Source organism: Aotus nancymaae, unplaced genomic scaffold, assembly GCF_030222135.1.
Source record: "Aotus nancymaae isolate 86718 unplaced genomic scaffold, 86718_ANA_hifiasm-v0.15.2.pri h1tg000019l, whole genome shotgun sequence".
In the NCBI taxonomy this organism is placed as follows: domain Eukaryota; kingdom Metazoa; phylum Chordata; class Mammalia; order Primates; family Aotidae; genus Aotus; species Aotus nancymaae.
In genome coordinates, this window is record NW_026988431.1 from 26,828,354 (window position 1) to 26,848,680 (window position 20,327).

At 35.4% G+C, this 20,327-nt stretch overlaps 1 protein-coding gene and 1 non-coding gene across 3 annotated transcripts in view; both read right to left on the bottom strand.

Moving 5' to 3' along the window:
* Positions 1-707: 707 nt before the first annotated feature.
* MRPL3 (mitochondrial ribosomal protein L3) overlaps positions 708-20,327 on the bottom strand; it is a 39,194-nt gene continuing 19,574 nt past the window's right edge. For both annotated transcript variants that reach the window (XM_021666622.2, XM_021666623.2), the window contains exons 7-10: positions 9,798-9,906; positions 8,305-8,382; positions 6,717-6,794; positions 708-1,064 (exon numbers count right to left, since the gene is read on the bottom strand). In XM_021666622.2, the coding sequence (XP_021522297.1) occupies positions 912-1,064; positions 6,717-6,794; positions 8,305-8,382; positions 9,798-9,906 (418 nt within the window). In that variant the 3' untranslated portion in view covers positions 708-911. The remainder of the gene's footprint in view (positions 1,065-6,716; positions 6,795-8,304; positions 8,383-9,797; positions 9,907-20,327) is intronic.
* Positions 17,542-17,678, bottom strand: LOC135275966 (small nucleolar RNA SNORA58). Its single transcript, XR_010343547.1, has one exon. It is a non-coding gene; the product is annotated as a small nucleolar RNA SNORA58 (small nucleolar RNA).

Here is a 20,327-nt window from a genome sequence, read left to right on the forward strand (position 1 = left end):
TCTTTTTGAAAGGTAGGTTGGGCCCAGTGGCTCACACCTGTAATCCTAACACTTCGGGAGGCCATGGAAGGTGAAAAGCTTCAGATGAGAAATTCGAGACCAGCCTGGGCAACAGAGTGGGACCCTATTTTTACAAAAAATAAAAAAATTGGCCAGGCACAGTGGTGGGCCCTATAGTCCCAGCTACTTGGGAGGCTGAGGTGGAAGGATCACTTGAGCCTAGGAGGTCGAGGCTGCAGTGAGCCAAGATCATGCCATTGCACTTCAACCTGGGCAACACAGCAAGATCCTGTCTCAAAAAAAAAAAAAAAAGTATCAATGAGAAATTAAAATCATCACACAGATCTTATAACTGAGTGATAAAACTTAAAAAGTAATCACCTCTCCCAACAAAAATGTAAACAAGACCCATAATTTATGATTTTATTGTCTTTGTCTGGTCTTTAACATATATGTTTCTGTAATTTAAATAAAAATCTATTTACTTTCTCCATTTTAGCAAATGGTTTCTTTACCCAAATAGGTTGCACCATAGCCCCATATGGTTTTCTACTGTTCCACAACCAGTTTCACAAAGATTGACCAAACTTTAATAAAAGTTAAATTTATAGACATCTTAACTTGGGAAATATGTAGTTAAAAAGAATAAAGTCCACAAATTACGAATATTTTGCTAATATGCCAAACACCAATTTCAGGAAATCCAATCAACTTAACTCATATGTTTAATGTGGTAATTTTTTTAACAAAATGTAATGGGGGTATGAAGGATACATTTATGCCCTTGACAAAGATGACAAGTGTGATTTTGTTGTGACTAAGAAAGGAGAATATGATTTCTGGTGGTTATTATATCATTCTGGGTCATCAAAGCTCACAGAGTACGTAAGGTTCTGCCACATCCAGTGATGTTAGGCAAATGTAATAGAAGGTTCACTGGGCTGATACACATTTTCATCATACAAATCTTCTGGTAGTTCCTCTTCGTCTGCATCGGGAAAATATGTAGGGAATGGTAGATTTTTACAGAGATCCTTATAGGCAGGCAGTTTAGAATCTCTGACCTGAGAGAAGGCAAAAATCTTATATTAGTGATGCCAGTTGTTAAAGGTAGCCTTTTCAGCTATTATTCATAATCAAAGAAATATCTGCTACTATATTTTCTAATGAGAATAATGTAACTGTTACATATATAGAATAAAAACAATTCAGTCAATGCTTTCCTTTAATTCTAAAAAATAAGAGAAACTCAAGCAGCTATAAGAATAAGATCACCAATTATTACTTTATATCTTAACTTATAAGAATCTCTAGGACTGCCCCACAGGATAAAACCACATTCTAAAATTACTACTTGAGTTCATTTATATGATTCATTTTCAAATATAATGACCTGACAAACCGGCATTTTTGTTAGTCTTAACTCCTACTAAGAGCACGTGATTAAAAATATCACCTCTTACTAAGAAAATAAGCTTACATTTTTCTTCCCCTACCAAAAATGTCATTTCTCCGGCAAACAAAACAAACAAACAAGATTGTATTTCTATGTCACATGGTCAAAAAAAAAAAAAAAAAGTCTTGTATTGATGGAAGATTTAAAGATAATTATTCAGCATTTTCAAACCTGGGTGAGGGCCTTTAAAAGTTGAGACTACTTTATATCTGGTCCTGTGTTCACCAGAATGAAAATGATCATCCTTGGTTTAGCACACAATTACTCCCATGGCCTTAGTACATTTTCTGCTTATAGATGTAACAACCAATCCTATATTCATATACAATAAATGCAGCACGATGTATGTCAGAGCATATATTCTTATTGAGTTAAAGACAGACTAGTATTTAGCAAAAACAATAAAAGACCTATGAGTCTTTATAAGAGCTCTGTTAACTCTTTATGTTCTAAAGAATTCTGTGAATTCACAGACTGAACAATTTTAGTATTGATACTGATGTGATCTAAAATGTTGATTTTCATTTTTAGAAAACATTATTGGATTCTTCAGAGCTTCTGACTCATTCTACAGCTTTCATTGATAAGTAAATTTTTTTAAAAAAATTTACATGTAATTATATACACAGAGCAAAATGCGGCATAATTACTTTAGCAATAAGAAATGAATAATTTGGTTGAAGTAAAGTACACTGCTGCTAGAAACAGCTTAGTACAGAAAAACAGATCTACTTTAATCCCTCTTGTTAAAATTGTTTCAAAAAATTATCAGTAAATTACCTAGAAGAAAAAAAACTTGTTTAATTTTCTTCCCCCAATCCATTAATCTTGGGTTGAACTTTAAAAAGGGAAAATGTCATATTCTTACCAATTTAAACTTTCTCAGTATTTAGGATTGAAAAGAAAACCCAAGCAAAAAACCTAATAAAACTAATCACAACAGAACTTTCTGTGCTAATTTGAGATATAAAAATTTAGTCATCAATGACCCAAAGAAATAATTCTGTTGCTTTCATACTTTTATAGATTATAACTGAGAAATATTTTAGACAAAGAAGCAACGTTTATAAAATCTAAGCATTATAATTCAAGGATGTGAAATGTAAATGACATCTCATCTCAACCATTTTTGTCTTGGTGGTGCAAAAGTTGAGGGTTGCAGGTCTGTAGCCCATCTTTAACAACTGTATAAACCTGTATATGTATTTTTGTGTATTTAATCTCACCCCAGGTTTATTATTTTCCTGCCTGCACCACAACTCCCTCAATTATCTACCTCATTCTTTTTATGTCTACCAGCAAACCAGTTCAAATCCTTTAAGAAAATGTGGGAAAAGGACAAAAACCAGGCAAATCTGAAAATACATTATATATTAGGACATAGGAATGAACACAAATGAACAGTATAACATACATTTATACCTCTTATGCTGTAAACAATAGTTCTTTAGTTTTCCTTAATACATTTAGTGAATCCAAATAGCAAAACAAAAAGCTCATGCCTGTTAAACAGGTTGGTCATCTCTAAGACTATCTTTACTAACTTTAGAATATTAAAAATAATAATAATATTGGTTCCCCTGTACTCTGAGGAAACAAAAGCTCCCAAGAGGTGAGTGGATGTTAATAAAGTTGACTGCCCACTAGGGAGTGGCTCAAAGCCCGTGGGCAAGGAAGGCCTAGTTTACCTGCTATGGAATCATTGGAGGAACAGAAAAAATGGAGTGAAAGGACATACCAAGGTTTTATCATTTAAAACTTACATTAAAAAAAAAAAAAACTTACAAAATGTTCCCCAAATTCACACCTTAATGCCTGGGCAGATACTTACGGTTACAAAAGAAAGTTATTTAAGCACTATATTTCAAAGATTTTTTTTTTTAAGGGTGAGTTTTTTTTGAGACAGAGTCTCACTCTGTCGCTAGGCTGGAGTGCAGTGGTGTGATCTTGGCTCACTGTAATCTTTGCCTCTGGGTTCAAGTGATTCCTCTGCCTCAGCCTCCTAAGTAGCTGGGACTACAGATATCTACCACCACACTTGGTTAATTTTTTATATTTTAGTAGAGACGGGGTTTCACCGCGTTGGCCAGGATGGTCTCGATCTCCTGACGTAATCCGCCTGCCTCGGCTTCCCAAAGTGCTGGGATTACAGGCGTGAGCCACCATGTCTGGCCAGGATGAGTTCTTTTATTATCCAAATACACTTGCTGGAAATATATTCACTAGTGTGTTAATAGTTCAAAGGGGACTAGACATTGTTCTGATGCCAGTTTCTCAAAATGTATTTAGACTCCTTTTTCAGAACTCTTTGGTATACCTTCTGAGTATCTTCAGTGATGGCAAACTATTATTGGTTATGACAGTAAACAGAGTTTTTGGAAGCAATCTTTTATTGAAGTAGGTGATAAACATGAGTCACAAATGTTACTGGTTATAAACTATTTATAACTACATCAGAATGTCATTGTATATACTACTGTTTTTCAAGATAACTGACTATCCCTGCTGGTGACAGGGAAGTTGTAGAAATACTTGAGAAGATGCTGCAGTAGTACTTGAGAAGTCACAGCAACAAATGGTAAGGTTCGGCTAGAAAACCAGCCTAGAATCATGTATGTTGAAAAATGGGCAGAAAAGGAGGATCTGACATTTAAAAATTAATCTGCTGTCCAGTATAATTCTAGTATAAAAAATAATCCTCCTTTATTTGGTTGTGCTATTTATAATCTGTAATCTGGAATGTGGGGCCAGGGATGTGAAGATATATTTTCATATGAATTATGATGACAAAATATTATGAGAAGAACAATAATAATCCTCTGGCTTCAACTACCTGTCATTATAAGTATAACTGCCTTACTTGGAGAAACCTGCAAACTTAAGAAAAAAAACAAAACTTACAAAAATTCATCAAATGCATCTCTCTCTCTCTCTCTTTCAATAAAAGCAAGGTCCCATTCTGTTGCCCAGGCTACAATGCTGTGGTGTTATCACAGCTCACTGTAGCCTTCAACTCCTGAGCCCATGTGATCCTATCCTCCCACTTCGGCGTCCCGAGTAGCCGAAATTATAGATGCAAGCCACCAGCCCTGGCTTAAATGCATTTTTTTCTTTAAGAAAAATGAGAATAATCCAGTCAGTAAGTGAAGTGTCCCAGAAAGGTAACTTTAAAAAATAAAACTCTTATTCCTTGCAAGATTTCAAAAAATTATTCCTTATGTTAGTAATGGAACCTAGAAATAAGAAAAATATATAAGAAACACTGAATTTAAAAAATCAGAGGTTTAAGTTTCAATATTTCTTTGCTGCTTTCATTGGAAAATCAACGAAGAATATACTTTGAAGAATAGCTGACATCACTTCTAATACAAATTTATTTTCAAAATGGAAGATTCAAAGAGGTAAGAAAATTTGCATTGTGTTGGAATAAACCCAAGGCAGAATGTTTATTTTGTATTTTATGGAAGTCAGTCAGTCTTTGAGAACTGAAAGAGTTTTTCTTAAAATGCATCTGATCTCTCTGTACATAGTTTTTATTTTTATTTTTTTTTTAAGAAAAACACTTAAAGATGTATTCAGAGCATGGTACTAGTAATAATAAGAAAGCTCCCACTCAAATGTCTACCTTTAACCACTTTTTTTTGATGACTCTAATTTTTACCTTATGTATTTCTGGTATGTCAAAGTAACTCTTTTAAAAGCTAAAAAAAAAATTTTGGGGAGTCGGGGCAGGGTTTACTTATAATTGACACATAATTGCAAATATATATGGTGTACAGTGTGATGTCTCAATACATATATATATTGTATAATGATCAAATAAATAGGATAATTAGCATATCCATTACTTTAAACATGTATCATTTCTTTGTGATAACATTCAAACTCCTCTCTTCTAGCTATATTCAAATACGCATTATTATTAGCTATAGGCAGTCACCCTACTATGTAACAGAACACTAGAATGTATTCTTCCTGACTGTAACTCTGTGCTTATAGACCACCTCTCCCACTCCTCCTCCCCAATATCTTCCCCTAGCCTCTGGTAAAACCATTCTGCTCTCTACTTCTATGAAATCAACTTTTTTAGATTCCACATAAAAGTGAGATCATGCAATATTTGTCTTTCTGTGCCTAGCTTATTACACTTAACATAATGTCCTCCAGGTTTATCTATGTCACCACAAACAACAGCAATTAATTCTGCTTTATGGCTGAAGAATATTCTAGTGCATGTGCGTTCTCTAGAACATTCTTCAGCCATATATATAAATATCTATACACACATAGGCATGGTGTTGCATGCCTGTAGTCCCAGCTACTTGGGAGGCTAAGGCACAAGAATCACTTGAATGTGGGAGGCGGAGGTTATACTGAGTAGAGATTGCACCACTGCACTCCATCCTGGGCGACAGACAGTACAAGACTCTGTCTCAAACACACATATATCACATTTTCTTTATCCATTCACTTGTAGATGGGGCAAAAAAAAGCTAACATGTTCCTTTTGGAAGGACAGAGATACACTAGTATTTTGGCAATAGTTTTCCAAATATACGTCTCATATTCCTGAACATCTTTCTGCTTACTGGCCTGACGGTTTGAATTTGTGTTCCTGCCCAAATCTCATGTCAAATTGTAATCCCCAATGTTGGAAGAGGGGCCTGATGGGAAGTAAGTGGATCATGAGGGCAGACTTCCCCCTTGCTGTTCTAGTGATAGTGAGTTCTCACAAGATCTTGTTGTTTAAAATTGTGTAGCACCTCCCCCTTCCCTCTCTTCCTCCTGCTCCAGCCGTGTAACACATGCCTGCCTCTCCTTCCCCTTTTCCTATGATTTTAAGTTTCCTGAGACCTCCCTAGCCATGCTCCCTGTACAGCCTGTGGAACTATGAGCCAATTAAACTCCTTTTCTTTATAGATTACCTAATTTCAGGTATTTCTTTGTAGGAGTCCATCCATTCTATTAGGATGGACTAATACATGGCCTTACCCTTTTTACAGGTTCTTGGTTTTATAGAAATAGAACATAAGTCACCTTGCGCACTTTTTTCACTCAGATGCTACCAAAAAGCAGACAGATTCAGAAGAGAACATGTGGAAAAGCAGCCATTTATTTGTAAGTCACATATATGAGTCAAAGGAGACTTTACGGCAAATAACCCCATATATGAACAACAGAAAATAAAGATAGTAACTTGTTAGCTTGCGAGTAAGAAACCAAAAAGAAAACGGAGAAAAAAGAAGACAGTTATACTTACCTTTACTAAACAATTTTTATGGCCAGGTACAGAGCCATTTACATAGATTATGTTGTGCTTTGTGTTTATTCTCCACACCTAAAGCATGAAAGAAAACCAAACTTTAAGAGTCAAAAATTTGAGGATATACTTGTATTAAAACAGTGTTACTAAAAGCTGAGGATGTAAGTTACTTGTAAAGTAATAATCTTATCGGTACTTCAGAAGGTCGAATAAGAATTGAAAAACTTCGAGTCCTACAGATGACTTGAAAGAGAAGACCACAGCAGATATATCTTAGGGAAGTAGTAGAAAACTCATTTTAAATAGAGATGTGACTGAATGATCAAGTCTACTTGGATATCTGAATGGACTCTCTTGGTACCATTAATAAAAACAAGTAGAAATTAATTTTATTTTTAGTTAATACTAGCTTGCTGTAACTAGAAGCTAGAGAAGCCACAACCTCACTGATTTTAATTTCTAAAGTAAGCAGGCTGAGTAGATGGTCCCCAAAAGATCTTCATGTGGAGAAAAAACTTATATAAATAGGAAAAGAATGACTGGTCAAAAAATGGTATTGAGAAAATAAAATATTTAGAGAAGGAATCGGGTTTGACCCATGGCTCCTATTTAATAATGAATAATATTAAATATTACAGAAATTGAAATCACACACAGGAAGAAAATATAGCAAACAGATGGTCTCTGATGAGTAAAAATGTAATAGAATGGGTAAAAAAAATCTTAGGTTTAATTATATAAAATTAGAAAACTTCTCCTGGTCAAAATTTACATATAAAACGTATCTAGAATAGAGACTGGGAAAATATGCACCAAAATGTTTCCAGTGATTGTCTTTGGGTGTTGTTCTTATGGGTAGCTTACTTTCTTCTCTGTACTTTCTACACTTTAAAACACATATGCAAACAAATATAAACATTAGCTGTTTAACAGAAATATAATTACACAGCATCCTTTACAGTATAACTCATTTTTACTTATATACATTTCTCATGGATAGAGATTGTATTCAACTTCTCTTTTGAATATATAAACATATTTTTTATAAGAACGGATGTATATTACAATCCTTTTGTAGTGCCATTCTTTCCTTCTATTTTGATTATCTTCCTCTCTTTTTCCTTACGTACATCCACTTCTACACACGCACATATGATAAATAATCCAAGATAACCTGGTATATGCCCTTCCACTCTTCTGTGATTATATAATGGCACAGCAACATACATATGTAGAGAGTTTTTGTTCCATCTTTTACTCAAATAGCAGTATTATACATAATGCTCTGACTCTTACTTTTTTACGCAACAGTATCTTGTAAAAATCTTCTAGGTCCAAGAATAGACTAGTAATTTTGTCTCTTTAATGACTGTGCTTTTCATGGCTTGGAATATACACTACCATTACTACCACTATGACTACAGCTAGAGCGTACACACACACACAATTCATGTATCCTCTTTTCCTCAATAACTTTAAAGCCTATTAGAACAATGGTACACAGACACACATTAAACACATATTCTGCTGCCTTTAAATTTAGACAATTTAACTGTTCCTAAAAAGAACCACTTGTAAAACTTACTTTTAGTCCATGTACTGTCCTATCTATGTTTCCCGTTTGTCCAGGCAATTTAGTTCCAGGCCAGACTCTGGCAACATCCTAAATGAGAAAACTAGAGTTAATACCTTTAAGTACTATCAATTTTAAACAGCATGGATCAAACCACAATGCTAACTAAGAATAAAAATTATTAAAATGTTTTATTTTTCTCCTATTCAGCTAGGTCCCAGTAAGGAACTAAATATGGATTTAGACATGTTTACTCCTAGAGGATTTCCTTTCTAAATCAGACTAGACTCTTAAGATAAATACAGACTACAAAACAGATTCAGGAGAAAAATTCAGTAACAAGTGACCTAATACTGGCTAAGAACTAAAAAAGGACAAGGGCGTACACACACAGGACACCATCATTCAAAGAAAAAAAAAGACTGCAGGCCTGTTTTGAACTAATCTTCTGTATTAACTAACTTAATGGACTTCGTTCATACCACTGGTGCTGGAATGGTCCTACTCCTCCTTGCTTTAGATGTTACGTTCCTTGACCAAAATTATTAAAGGACAGTTATTAAAATAGTGAGTTTGTCTAGCCCTGGTTTTCTCTGATTTACATAAATCTAACAGCTTCACACAGTCCCTGATTTTGGCTCTGATAATGGATAATAGTTCTACATCTAAAGAAGCAAATCTGAATTACTGCTAAAATAGGACATCTTACAACACATGAATTCTCAGAATATAAACCCTTTTCCATCAGCTGCTCTCACATTAACTGGTGAAACTCCTAGTGGAAGTATCTCATCATGGCATTAGATATGTTTAACATGTAACCAACAGGCTTAAAAGACAATTCTGAGTATTATAGACTAAATATCACTTTTATTCATTCTACAAATATATTCTGTTATACATGACTACAATGTTCCAGTAGACAGAGCTGAGACATAATAAGCACACATGCACTGCTCCATTTCTGTGTGCTACTACATTTTTTCCTTGTGTTCATGGATGCACTCCTCTCCCTCCCATTAACAAACAGTAAATGCATACTTAAAATTTGAATTCAACACTACAGAGTTCATTTTAATTTTCCTATTTTCATATTTCAATGCCCTTTCCCAATAGTGAGAAGCCTAGCTCTCATTATCAATATATTTACTTATCTGCTCAATCCTACGATTCACAAAAAATTATTTCAGAATTGCTAACTGATACTAATTCAAAAGACAAACCTACTAGGAATTCAACATTTGCACAAAGTACATTTTAAATTTAGACTCAGGGTATATACAGCCAAACAACAGATGCTCAACTAACAATGTGGAATATAACTAATTCTAGTGTGGCTCTGGGAAATGAGTTAGCCAAGGATCCATAAAAGGGTGACAAGTACTTGGACCCCCGCTCTGGGGTCAGACTAAAATTATGTCACTTTATATTAAGGATGGACTGAGGGCTACATGTGCAGAAGTTGAATATTTAGCACTAAAAAGAGCTTCACTAGTTATACTCACACCAGTTGAAATAGCTCCAGGTCTCCTGTGGGTTTTCGTCTGACCATGTGTAGCAGGCTGGCCTTTAAATCCCCATCTTTTCATGACACCTTGAAAACCTTTACCAATGCTGAACAAAACAAACGTTAGAATTTACATAATGAAAAGAGCATAGAATATTCCCACTTGTACACTTTCTAGTACCAAGTGTATGCTTTCTTGTTAGAGTTTTAACAAAGCTTCTTATCTAAATAACTAGAAAAGGCTATACAAGTAAAACTGCAAATAAACATTCCTTTATCTCTGTCCTGGTCTGCACCGCTTCCTGGAGTCTAATTCTATATAAAATGATTAATTCAAGATTGTGAGACACCAGCAAGCTAAGCACGAGGAATTTTATCTGTATAGGGAGTTTTATCATCCTAATCCTGTGAAGATGACACAGTAAAAATGAAAAAGCTCGAGAAGTTTCAAAGTACTTATAACAGATATGGTAGGCAGCCATTAAGATGGAAACCAAAGATCACCACCTCCTGGTACTCATGCTCTTGCTTAATTCCCTCCCCTTGAGTCTGGGTGAACCTAGTGCCTTGCTTCTAATGAATAAAATATGGAAAAAGTGATGAGATGTCACTTCTGAGATTTGGTTACAAAGAGACTGTAACTTCCATCTTGGTACTCTCTTGCTTGCTAGGCTCTGAAGGAAGTCAACTTCCATAGTTAGAATAAACTAACCACAGTTAGTGTAAGCTGGATGCCTGTGGCTTATTAGTGGGTATGGTGGCAAATTCTCCTTAGAACCCTGACTTGACTGTAACCCTGGCTGATGTCTTGATTGCAGCCTTGGGAGATACCCCAAGTCAGAGGCATCCAGGTAAATTATACTGGGATTTCTGAGCACAGAAACTGAGGTAATAAATTTTTGTTATTTTAAGTTATTAAGTTTTAGGCAGCAATAGATAACTAGTACAACAGAGGAATAAATGGGAAAAAACGCTTTAATCCAATTAAAAAATAAGCAAAACATCTTAACACATTCCTCAAAAGGAGACAAAGAAATGGCCAAGTATACAAAAAATGTTCATCGCCACTAATTATCAGGGAAATACAAATCAAAACCACAATAAGATACCATCTCATTCCAGTTACAATGGCTACTATCAAAATAACAAAAGAAAACATGTTGGTGAGAATGTGGACAAAAGAGAACACGTACACCGTTGGCTGGGATATAAATTAGTATAGAAAACAGTATGGAAGCATCCCTCAAAACATTAAAAATACGACTACCATATGATCCAGCAATCCCACCAAAGGGTAGATAGCGAAAGGACATGAAATCAGCATGTTGAAGAAATACCTTGTATTTACTGAGCACTATTCTCAATAGCCAAGATACAGAATCAACCTAAGTATCCAACAACAGACGAATGGATAAAGAAAATGTGGCACATATACACAATGGAATATGATTGTCATAAAAAATAAAATCCTGTCATTTGCAACAACATGAATGAAACTGGAGGGCATTAAGTGAAATATGCCAGACACAGAAAGAAAAATAATGTATGATCTCACTCACATGTGGAATCTAAAAAATGCTGCTATCATAGAAGTAGAGACTATAACAGTGGTTCCCAGAGACTGGGGAGAAGATGAGGATGGGAATGAGGAGGATGGGGAGAGGCTGGTTAATGGGTACCAAACTACAATTAGATAGAAGGAATGAGCTCTGGTGTTCTATTATACAGTAGGCTATCTATGGTTAACAGTAAATTATTATATGCTACAAAGTAGCTAGAAAGGTTTTTGAATGTTCTCACCACAAAAAAATGATAAATGCACAAAGTAACGGGTATAGTAACTACCCTGATTTGATTATTATACAATATAAACATTTCTTTTAATTTGAATATAACTTTTTTTTGAAATTTTGACTGCTTTAATAATGAAATTTAAATTGACATATTTTTCTTTCTTTTCTATGAACTTTTTAAAAATTGTACATTAAGTTCTGGGGTACATGTGCAGATCTTGCAGGGTTGTTGCATAGGTACACACATTCCGTGGTGGTTTGCTGCCTCCATTCCCCCCATCACCTACATCAGCCATTTCTCCCAATGTTATCCCTCCCCAACCTCTTCTGTCCCTCCCATAGCCTCCCATCCCCAACAGACCCCAGTGTGTGATGTTCCTCTCCATGTGCCCATGTGTTCTCATTGTTCAACACCTGCCTATGAGTAAGAACATGCGGTGTTTGGTTTTCTGTTCTTCTGTCAGTTTGCTGAGAATGATGGCTTCCAGATTCATCCATATCCCTACAAAGAATGTGAACTCATCCTTTTTTATGGCTGCATAGTATTCCATGGTGTATATGTGTCACATTTTCTTTGTCCAGTCTAACATTGATGGACATTTGGGTTGGTTCCAGGTCTTTGCTATTTTAAACAGTGCCATAATGAATATACGTGTGCATGTGTCTTTATAATAGAACAATTTATAATCCTTTGGGTATATATCCAGTAACGGGATTGCTGGGTCAAAAGGAATTTCTATTTCTAGATCCTTGAGGAATCACCACACTGTCTTCACAATGGTTGAACTAATTTATATTCCTACCAACAGTGTAAAAGTGTTCCTATTTCTCCACATCCTCTCCAGCATCTGTTGTCTCCTGATTTTTTAATGATCTCCATTCTAACTGGAGTGAGATGGTATCTCCATGTGGTTTTGATTTGCATTTCTCTAATGACCAGTTATGTTGAGTATTTTTTCATGTTGGTTGGCCTCATAAATGTCTTCTTTTGTAAACTGTTCATATCATTCACCCACTTTTGAATGGGTTTGTTTGTTTTTTTCTTGTACATTTGTTTTAGTTCTTTGTAGATTCTGGATATCAGCCCTTTGTCAAATGGGTAGATTGCAAATATTTTTTCCCATTCTGTTGGTTGCTGGTTCACTCTACTGATAGTTATTTTGCTGTGCAGAACTCAGGTTTAATTACATCCTGTTTGTCTATTTTGGCTTTCGTTGCTATTGCTTTTGGTATTGTAGTCATGAAGTCCTTGCCTATGCCTATGTCCTGAATGGTATTGACTAGGTTTTCTTCTAGGGTTTTTATGGTGTTAGGTCTTATGTTTAAATCTTTAATCCATCTCGAGTTAATTTTAGTGTAAGGTGTGAGGAAGGGGTCCAGTTTCAGCTTTCTGCAGGTGGCTAGCCAGTTTTCCCAACACCATTTATTAAACAGGGAATCTTTTCCCCATTGCTTGTTTTTGTCAGGTTAGTCAAAACCTACAATCAGATGGTTGTAGATGTGTGGCATGGCTTCCGAGGCCTCTGAACAATATAAACATTTTAAGACATCAACTTGTACCCCATAAATACAACTGCAATGTGTCAATTAAAAATAAAATCTGTCTTTGAATATGTCAGTACAAATGACACAATGAAAGGACTGGAAAAAATTTTAAGACTGCATTAAACTTTTTTTTTTTTTAGACAGGATTTTACTTTGTTAACCAGGCTGGAGTGCAGTGGTACAGTGATAACTCACTGCAGCCTTAAACTCCTGGCCTCAAGCAATTCTCCCGTCTCAGCCCTGTGAGTAGTTATTACTACAGGCTACAGTTGCATGCCACCACACGCAGCTAATTTTTAATTATTTTGGTAGAGACAGGGATCTTGCTTTGTTGCTTAGGCTGGTCTCGAACTTCTAGCCTTGAGTGATCCTCCCACCTAGGTCTCCCAAAGCGTTGGGATAACAGGCATGAGCCACCATGCCAGGTATGTGACATTATTTTTATATACTCTTAAAATGAAGTTTTTTTTCACCTTTCACTAGGTAATAGATCAACGTATTTTTAAGAGTGTTCCCTAACTCCGCCACTGTTAGCTATTATTATATATTGTACTGCATCAGGCCATTTACAAAGAGGACAAAAAGAAAAAGACTATAAAAACCAACTTCCACAAGGACTTGCTATGTATTTAACAAAGAATTATCAGAGAGCAATGGACTGAAGAAAGCCTATATGAATAATAGAGTTTGTTTTAGATACATCAAAAATCCACTATAAAAATAAGGCCGAGTGTGGCAGCACACGCCTGTAATCCCAGCACTTTGGGAAGTTGATGTAGGAGGGCTGCTTGAGGTCAGGGAAGGCCAGCCTGGCCAACAGTTACAACTGCAAATTTGAAAATACAAATAAAAACAAAATGATACATGTACAACCTAACAGCTGAATACTATCAAATTATAGGTCAAAAGTTACCTTTATAAGAATAATTTAAATGTAGCTTATACCACATTCTTCACATTAAGCATGTGAACAGTGTGTATATAATTTTTTTGATGTGAAAACTCAAAATAATGTTTATACCTGATCAAAGCGCTAAAATATAACACATACTAAAAACCCACTATTTAGTTATGTAAACTGATTAACATCTAAGAAGAGAACAATCAAATATTTTACTGAAATTATGCTTCAGAAAGTTAACAAATGTTTCCATTTAACACTGAATTTTAGAACATAATTGGAAAGTACAGTGCTTGGCAATTTAAAAATGAAAAAGAAATACCTAAAGAGTAATTTGAATTTACCATATCATTTGGCAAACGACACTTCAAAGAAGAAAGGAGACAGAGAGACTGGCAACACTAATCTAAATGAACATGTTACACTGGCAAGTCTTGGTAGAAAGTTTACTGGTACTTCTGTGTTATTAAACTGATGATCTCTTACTTAAAAAGAGAATGTGAGTGCATGCACCAACAGAACACATGCCAGGTGAACTACAGAAGATGATTTAGCTCATTTTAAGAGTAAATAACTATAAGATAAAAGTAGTATCCTGAAAGTGCTAATTATCTGTTGGCTATTTATAGACTGCTTTTCAATCCAGCTCTAGAATACATCATGTAGTTATACTGTGTACAAGAGGAACCTCTTCAGTAACCTTTAAACAAAATAATAAAACACAAATAACATGACAAATTATTGGCTGAATTCAGACCTAGAGAGAACAGAGTGTACCTGTTGATCCATGGAGGGTACAGGTATTTATAGTACTCTCAGTTGTTACTCAACTTGAGAACAAAAATAAAATAAAAGCACGAAATGAACTAATCTATACTTAGCATAGCCAGATACATTTCAAATGTAAGGTTTCCACAGGTCACAATCCCTCACCCCTTTTCTGCTAGTTTTTAATGATGGCAGAAGAAAATCAAATAAAGGAAAGCTCAAAGGGGAAAGAACATAGAGATCCCAATTTTAGTGAGATATATTTGAAAATTAAGAAGACATAAAAGATGTATTTTATTTATTGCATTTATACTAAAATACAGAAATTCAGAAGTATCGTTTAATCCAGGAAACATTAATGTCTTTGCTTCTTAGTCCATTTCCCCTTAGCACACTTTCAGTGTACCAAGGGTAGAAATTGTGTATTATTTAGCCCTAGTGCTCAGTCTAGAGAAGTCAGAGTAAAATTTGTTACTGGCTATAGCTGTGTCCTGGGAAGACAGGGGATTAAGTCTTCTTTCTTCTGTCCTATAGTTTCCCATTGTTGTATAATGGGCAGTATGCCTTTTAGTTTGAAAAGATGGTTTGAAGAAAATGAGAGGAGAAGCTTAAAGGTATGACTAACCATCCTGCAGAAGGGAATGTACAATTTAATGTTTTCCATTGAATTCTATAAATCTCTAGAAATTCTTACTATGAGAATTTCATTCCCTTGCTATACTGTGACAAATGCCCAAACATCTACAAGCAGACACACAGGTTTTAATATAAATCCACCATGTATTTCTTTACTTTGTGGGAAACTGCCTTTCATTGCATGATTCTGGATTTACTTGTCTATGGGAATAAAATGAAATGTCCGTAAGGTGAAGAGCGACCACATACCTGCTTTAAACTCATCCATTCTGTGTCCTCTGAGAACTTCCTCTAAAATTCCCATCCCCTGAGTCTCTCTCTACCCCTTGAGAAGCCACCGGATTCTCCTACCTTCTTTTCCTTTCATATCCCTCCTCCTCTTCACTAGGACACAAACTCCTTCTCTCATCTACCATCCACCCTCTGCAATCCATCTTCCTCTCCAATCACTCTTTGGAACTCACTCTGAGGTTAACCCCCAAATCTAAGTCTTTTACTAAACTTTTATTATGGAAGTTTTAAGGAATATTCAGGAGCAGAGAGATTAATAACTCATTAAATCCCTATGTATCCATCACTCAGTGTTGAACAATTATTGACTTGAGGCCTATTTTTTTTTCAGCTGTTCCTCTCCTCTGACAACTCCAATAGATTTTTGTGAAGCAAACTCCAGATACCCTATCATTTCATTCACAAATATTTCAGTATAGATCTCTAAACAATAAGAATACCTTAAAAGAACAAAACCACAATACCATTAACACAACCCCCAAAATTTAATTTCTTAACATCGGTGTTTAGATTTCTACAGGCTCTTTTAAAATAGAATCTCTCCATAGGGTTTTCCTCTACCCCTTAATGTCCTGCCCCTTTCCACTGTCATCATTTCCTCCCTATTTTTGTACTTCCGTAATATTCTTTCAGAAATCTCTTTCCTCTTGCTGCCTCTGATTCTCTTCTCATTAAGGTTTAAAAGCGGGGTTGGCAAACTGGCCTGCGATGGCCGTATGTTTTCATAAATAAAAGTTTTATTGGAACAGTCATGCACATTCATTTACATATTGCCTATCTCTACTTTAGAGCTGCAATGACAGAATAAGTTAGTTCTCTCATGGGCAAGAGAGAACATAATGTCTGCAAACCTAAGATATTTGCTATCCTGTAGGCTGAGAAAAAGTTTTTTTGATCCCTGAAGCTATTAGCAATAATCTGGAGTTCCACAACCTTGCACTCTGGCAAGAATTCTACTAATCCCATCTACTATGATCCAATTGGAAGTGCCTCAGCCATTCGATTACAGTGTTTCAGAAAGAAACCAACTATCACTCCTCCTTCAAGTTATCCTTCACAGCCACTAAAGCAAAATTCCTAAGATGATAATCTAAATCACATAAATTTGTGCTGCTTTAAAAAACAAAACAAGCAAACAAACTAAACCACAAACTTAGGTGGTTCCCCAGTAATATTTTTAGCTTTAATATATATATATATATTTTATAACTGGATCCAACCTGACTCCCAAACACTGAAAACTCCTAGTCATAGCACATTACTCCATGAGTCCCTATATAAGCCATTCTTCCACGCCTTTGTTCATTTTGTTCCTTCTGCCTCAAACGCCCTTCCTACGACATTGTCTATCTTTCCACTATTGCCATAGAAAAACAACCAAGTATTTATTATCAAGTTGCATTACCTGAAAAAAATTTTATTTTGTTTTTTGAGACAAACTGTCACTCTGTTGACCAGGCTGGAGTGCAGTAGTGTGATCTTGGCTCACTGCAACCCCTCCTCCCAAGTTCAAGCAATTCTCATGCCTCATCCTCCCAAGTAGCACCTGCTACCACGCCTGACTAATTTTTTGTCTTTTTAATAGAGACGAAGTTTCGCTATGTTGGTCAGGCTGGTTTCAAACTCCTGGCCTCAAGTGATCTGTCCACCATGGCCTCCCAAAGTGCTTGGATTATAGGTGTGAGCCACTATGCCCAGCCCAAAATATTTTTTATTTAAAAAAAAATCAAAATCCATACTCTAAGTAGAGGTTTTTCCATTAGAACCATTCCCAAATTAAGTTTCCTTTTGTTTTTTTTTCTTCAGGGAAATGTTAAGAGTCCTGCAATTTATCCAGTCACTGATGAAGCTGGTTAGAGCTGGCAGGAACTCCAAATTATTCTTGCATACACTGTCCCCCCTGCCTGACTATGAGCACAGTCAGGCAAGGTCTACGAGTATGCCCTCCAAATTAAGTTTTAACTTTCTCTCTTTATGCTGTAAGAAGTTTAAGTGACTTGTATATGTATCACTCAAAAAACTAGTAACTGTGTACAGAATGGAGAAAGGACTCCTGACTTAAGTATACAACAAAACCAGGCTACATTTTTTAAATTTAATAAAAAGAAATGGGGATGGGAAGGTGAAGAAGTTACTGGTTTAAAAATCAGCTTCTGTTATGGTTAAACATTACATCTGAAAACAGGAAAATGGAGATTCACCTGAGTTTCTAGCTAAAATCAAGACTGAGCTGAACTGAATCACTAAAACACATTAGAGTTATGATGAAATCTTTTAACTGTGATAAAATATTACTGAATATAAAAGCAAAGTATCTGTATCAACATCAAAAGAATATCTGGTAGGATATAATAATCACTTTACTATGCTTTAGATTCAAAACATCCAAATGCTCTTAGTTTTAAAGCAAACAAAAATTTCCAATGAGCAAAAAAGAATACTTTTTGCCAAAATATATTACATGTATATAAAAGGCTTATTAGCTAGTTGACAGTCTCCTTTAGGATTGGCTTTTAACTCATGATAACTAACATGACACAAACATTTTACTCTTTTGCTATAGGCTTCTCCTCATTTCAGCAAACTCACCCAGATGTTACCTACTTACTTGCATTTCCACACAGCATCTCTACTGAAGATCCCTGTGAAGTCTGGGAGTCAATTTTTACCCAATTCAGTGTTGCTGTCTAAACCTACTTGATCAGTGATGAACAGCTGCTGAGCCCACAAGTCAGTCATGGTGGAATTTTTCAGTTGCTTTGTGTTCCATTCACATATAGTTTAGAAGGTGGCATGGAGTATCAGTAGAGCTATAACTCTTTAGGATGAATTTGTTACAGCATGACCTGAAATGCAGGTATGTGATTTCTGTCTAAAAATCATAAACCTCCCATCAATATCTGGGAACATGTTTATCAATAAGAGTGTGAGGAGTGCATTGCTTATGGCTTTTCTGACATCAAATCTAGCTCATTCAATAGTACAAAGAGACAAATGTGCAGTGATTCCTTCAATTTCCCAAATGCACTAAATAAACCCAGAACACCACATTTGCTGTCCTGGGCGCACTCTGTTCTTCTCGAAAAAGAAAACACAAATAACCAATTCTGCATATCATGAAAGGACATAAATTTTCTGAAGGTCTTCAGCCATATAACATTCTTCAATAAACTAGAAAGCCATATTGCCATGAGCTATGAATCTACTGTTGTGTATTATTTCTTCATTAGTAGATAAGGGTGAGTTGTGCCACCTGGAAAACTGAGGAATTATTTTTTGGAAACAGATTTTTAGAATTGAAAGAAATCTTAGAAACCATTTAGCCTCAGACCCTCCAGGTTAAAGATAATGAAATCTAAATCCCCACAAATTAAGCCACTTGCCCAAAAATCAAACTGCTGGTAAATGGAAGCATCTGGTCACACTTTCAACTCAGGTCATAGTGCCTCTTGAGAAACAGATTAGAGGAAAAGTATTAAAATATTCTAGCAAATCGGGAGAGGCATGAAGCCACTTCGAGGGCATTCTCATTACTCTGTAAATTCCAAATATAGTAGAAAGTATGTGATCTTAAAATTACCTACAGTGTTTTGTAAAGCTACTACTTTGTTACATAAAATATGAAGGCAGCAAAACTTAATGTATTAGAAAACACCAGAGTTGAATTCCTAATAATGTCATGTCTTCTATTCATTTCGAAAGATACTTTCTATTCAGGAAAATATGGATCTTTCTTTTTAAAATTTAAACAAATTACAAAGCAGCAACGTCAATAACAGTGATAGCAGCCAATACTCCTGAGCATTTATTATGTGCCAGGCATTGAGCTAAGAGCTTTCTATGCACTGTATTCCATCTTTGTAACATGGCTATGAAGTACATTTATAATTCTAGGTCACAGAGCTACTGAAAGGCCATGCTTTCAGCCACAACCCTAGACTGCCTCTTGTTCGGCCTTAATTTTGCTGAGATTGAGTAAAAAGATGCTGCTTTGTAAATAGGGAGGCAATTATAGATGACCACTAATAAAATTTTTAAAGCAAAAAAAAAAACCAACTAAATATAACTACCAACACACCACTCTCCCAATCAGACCTTCATTTTGATAAACTGATTTAAGAGGGATTAATTTTTACAAAGATTATTTCTGTCTATATTTAATCACTCATCTTGAAAACTGTTTCACTAATACATTAAAAACATATTGCTTCGAGTATCTAGTATATAAAGTTACTTTTTAAAAATGAAATAAAATTGAAAATGTATAGGACAGCACAGCAACTGTATCCTGAAGGCAGCACATACCTTGCTTTCTCCTTCCAGAGTTTACAATAAACATCTACCAGTTAGAACAATGAGCCTGTGGGCAGAGTTTCTGACCGTGTGTAGACATTCTTCCCTGAACAGTGTACAGGGCTAGGCATACAGCCCACAGAGTCTTTACTCTTTTAAGAACCCACGTGATATTTGAAACACCTTTAAGACTTTGATAGAAAACAATACTGCTTTACACATTTTGGTATTTTAATGAAAGAATCCAAACTAACTGAATCTCAGTAAAGGTGCTCCAATACCTCATCTCCTCCATTCCACT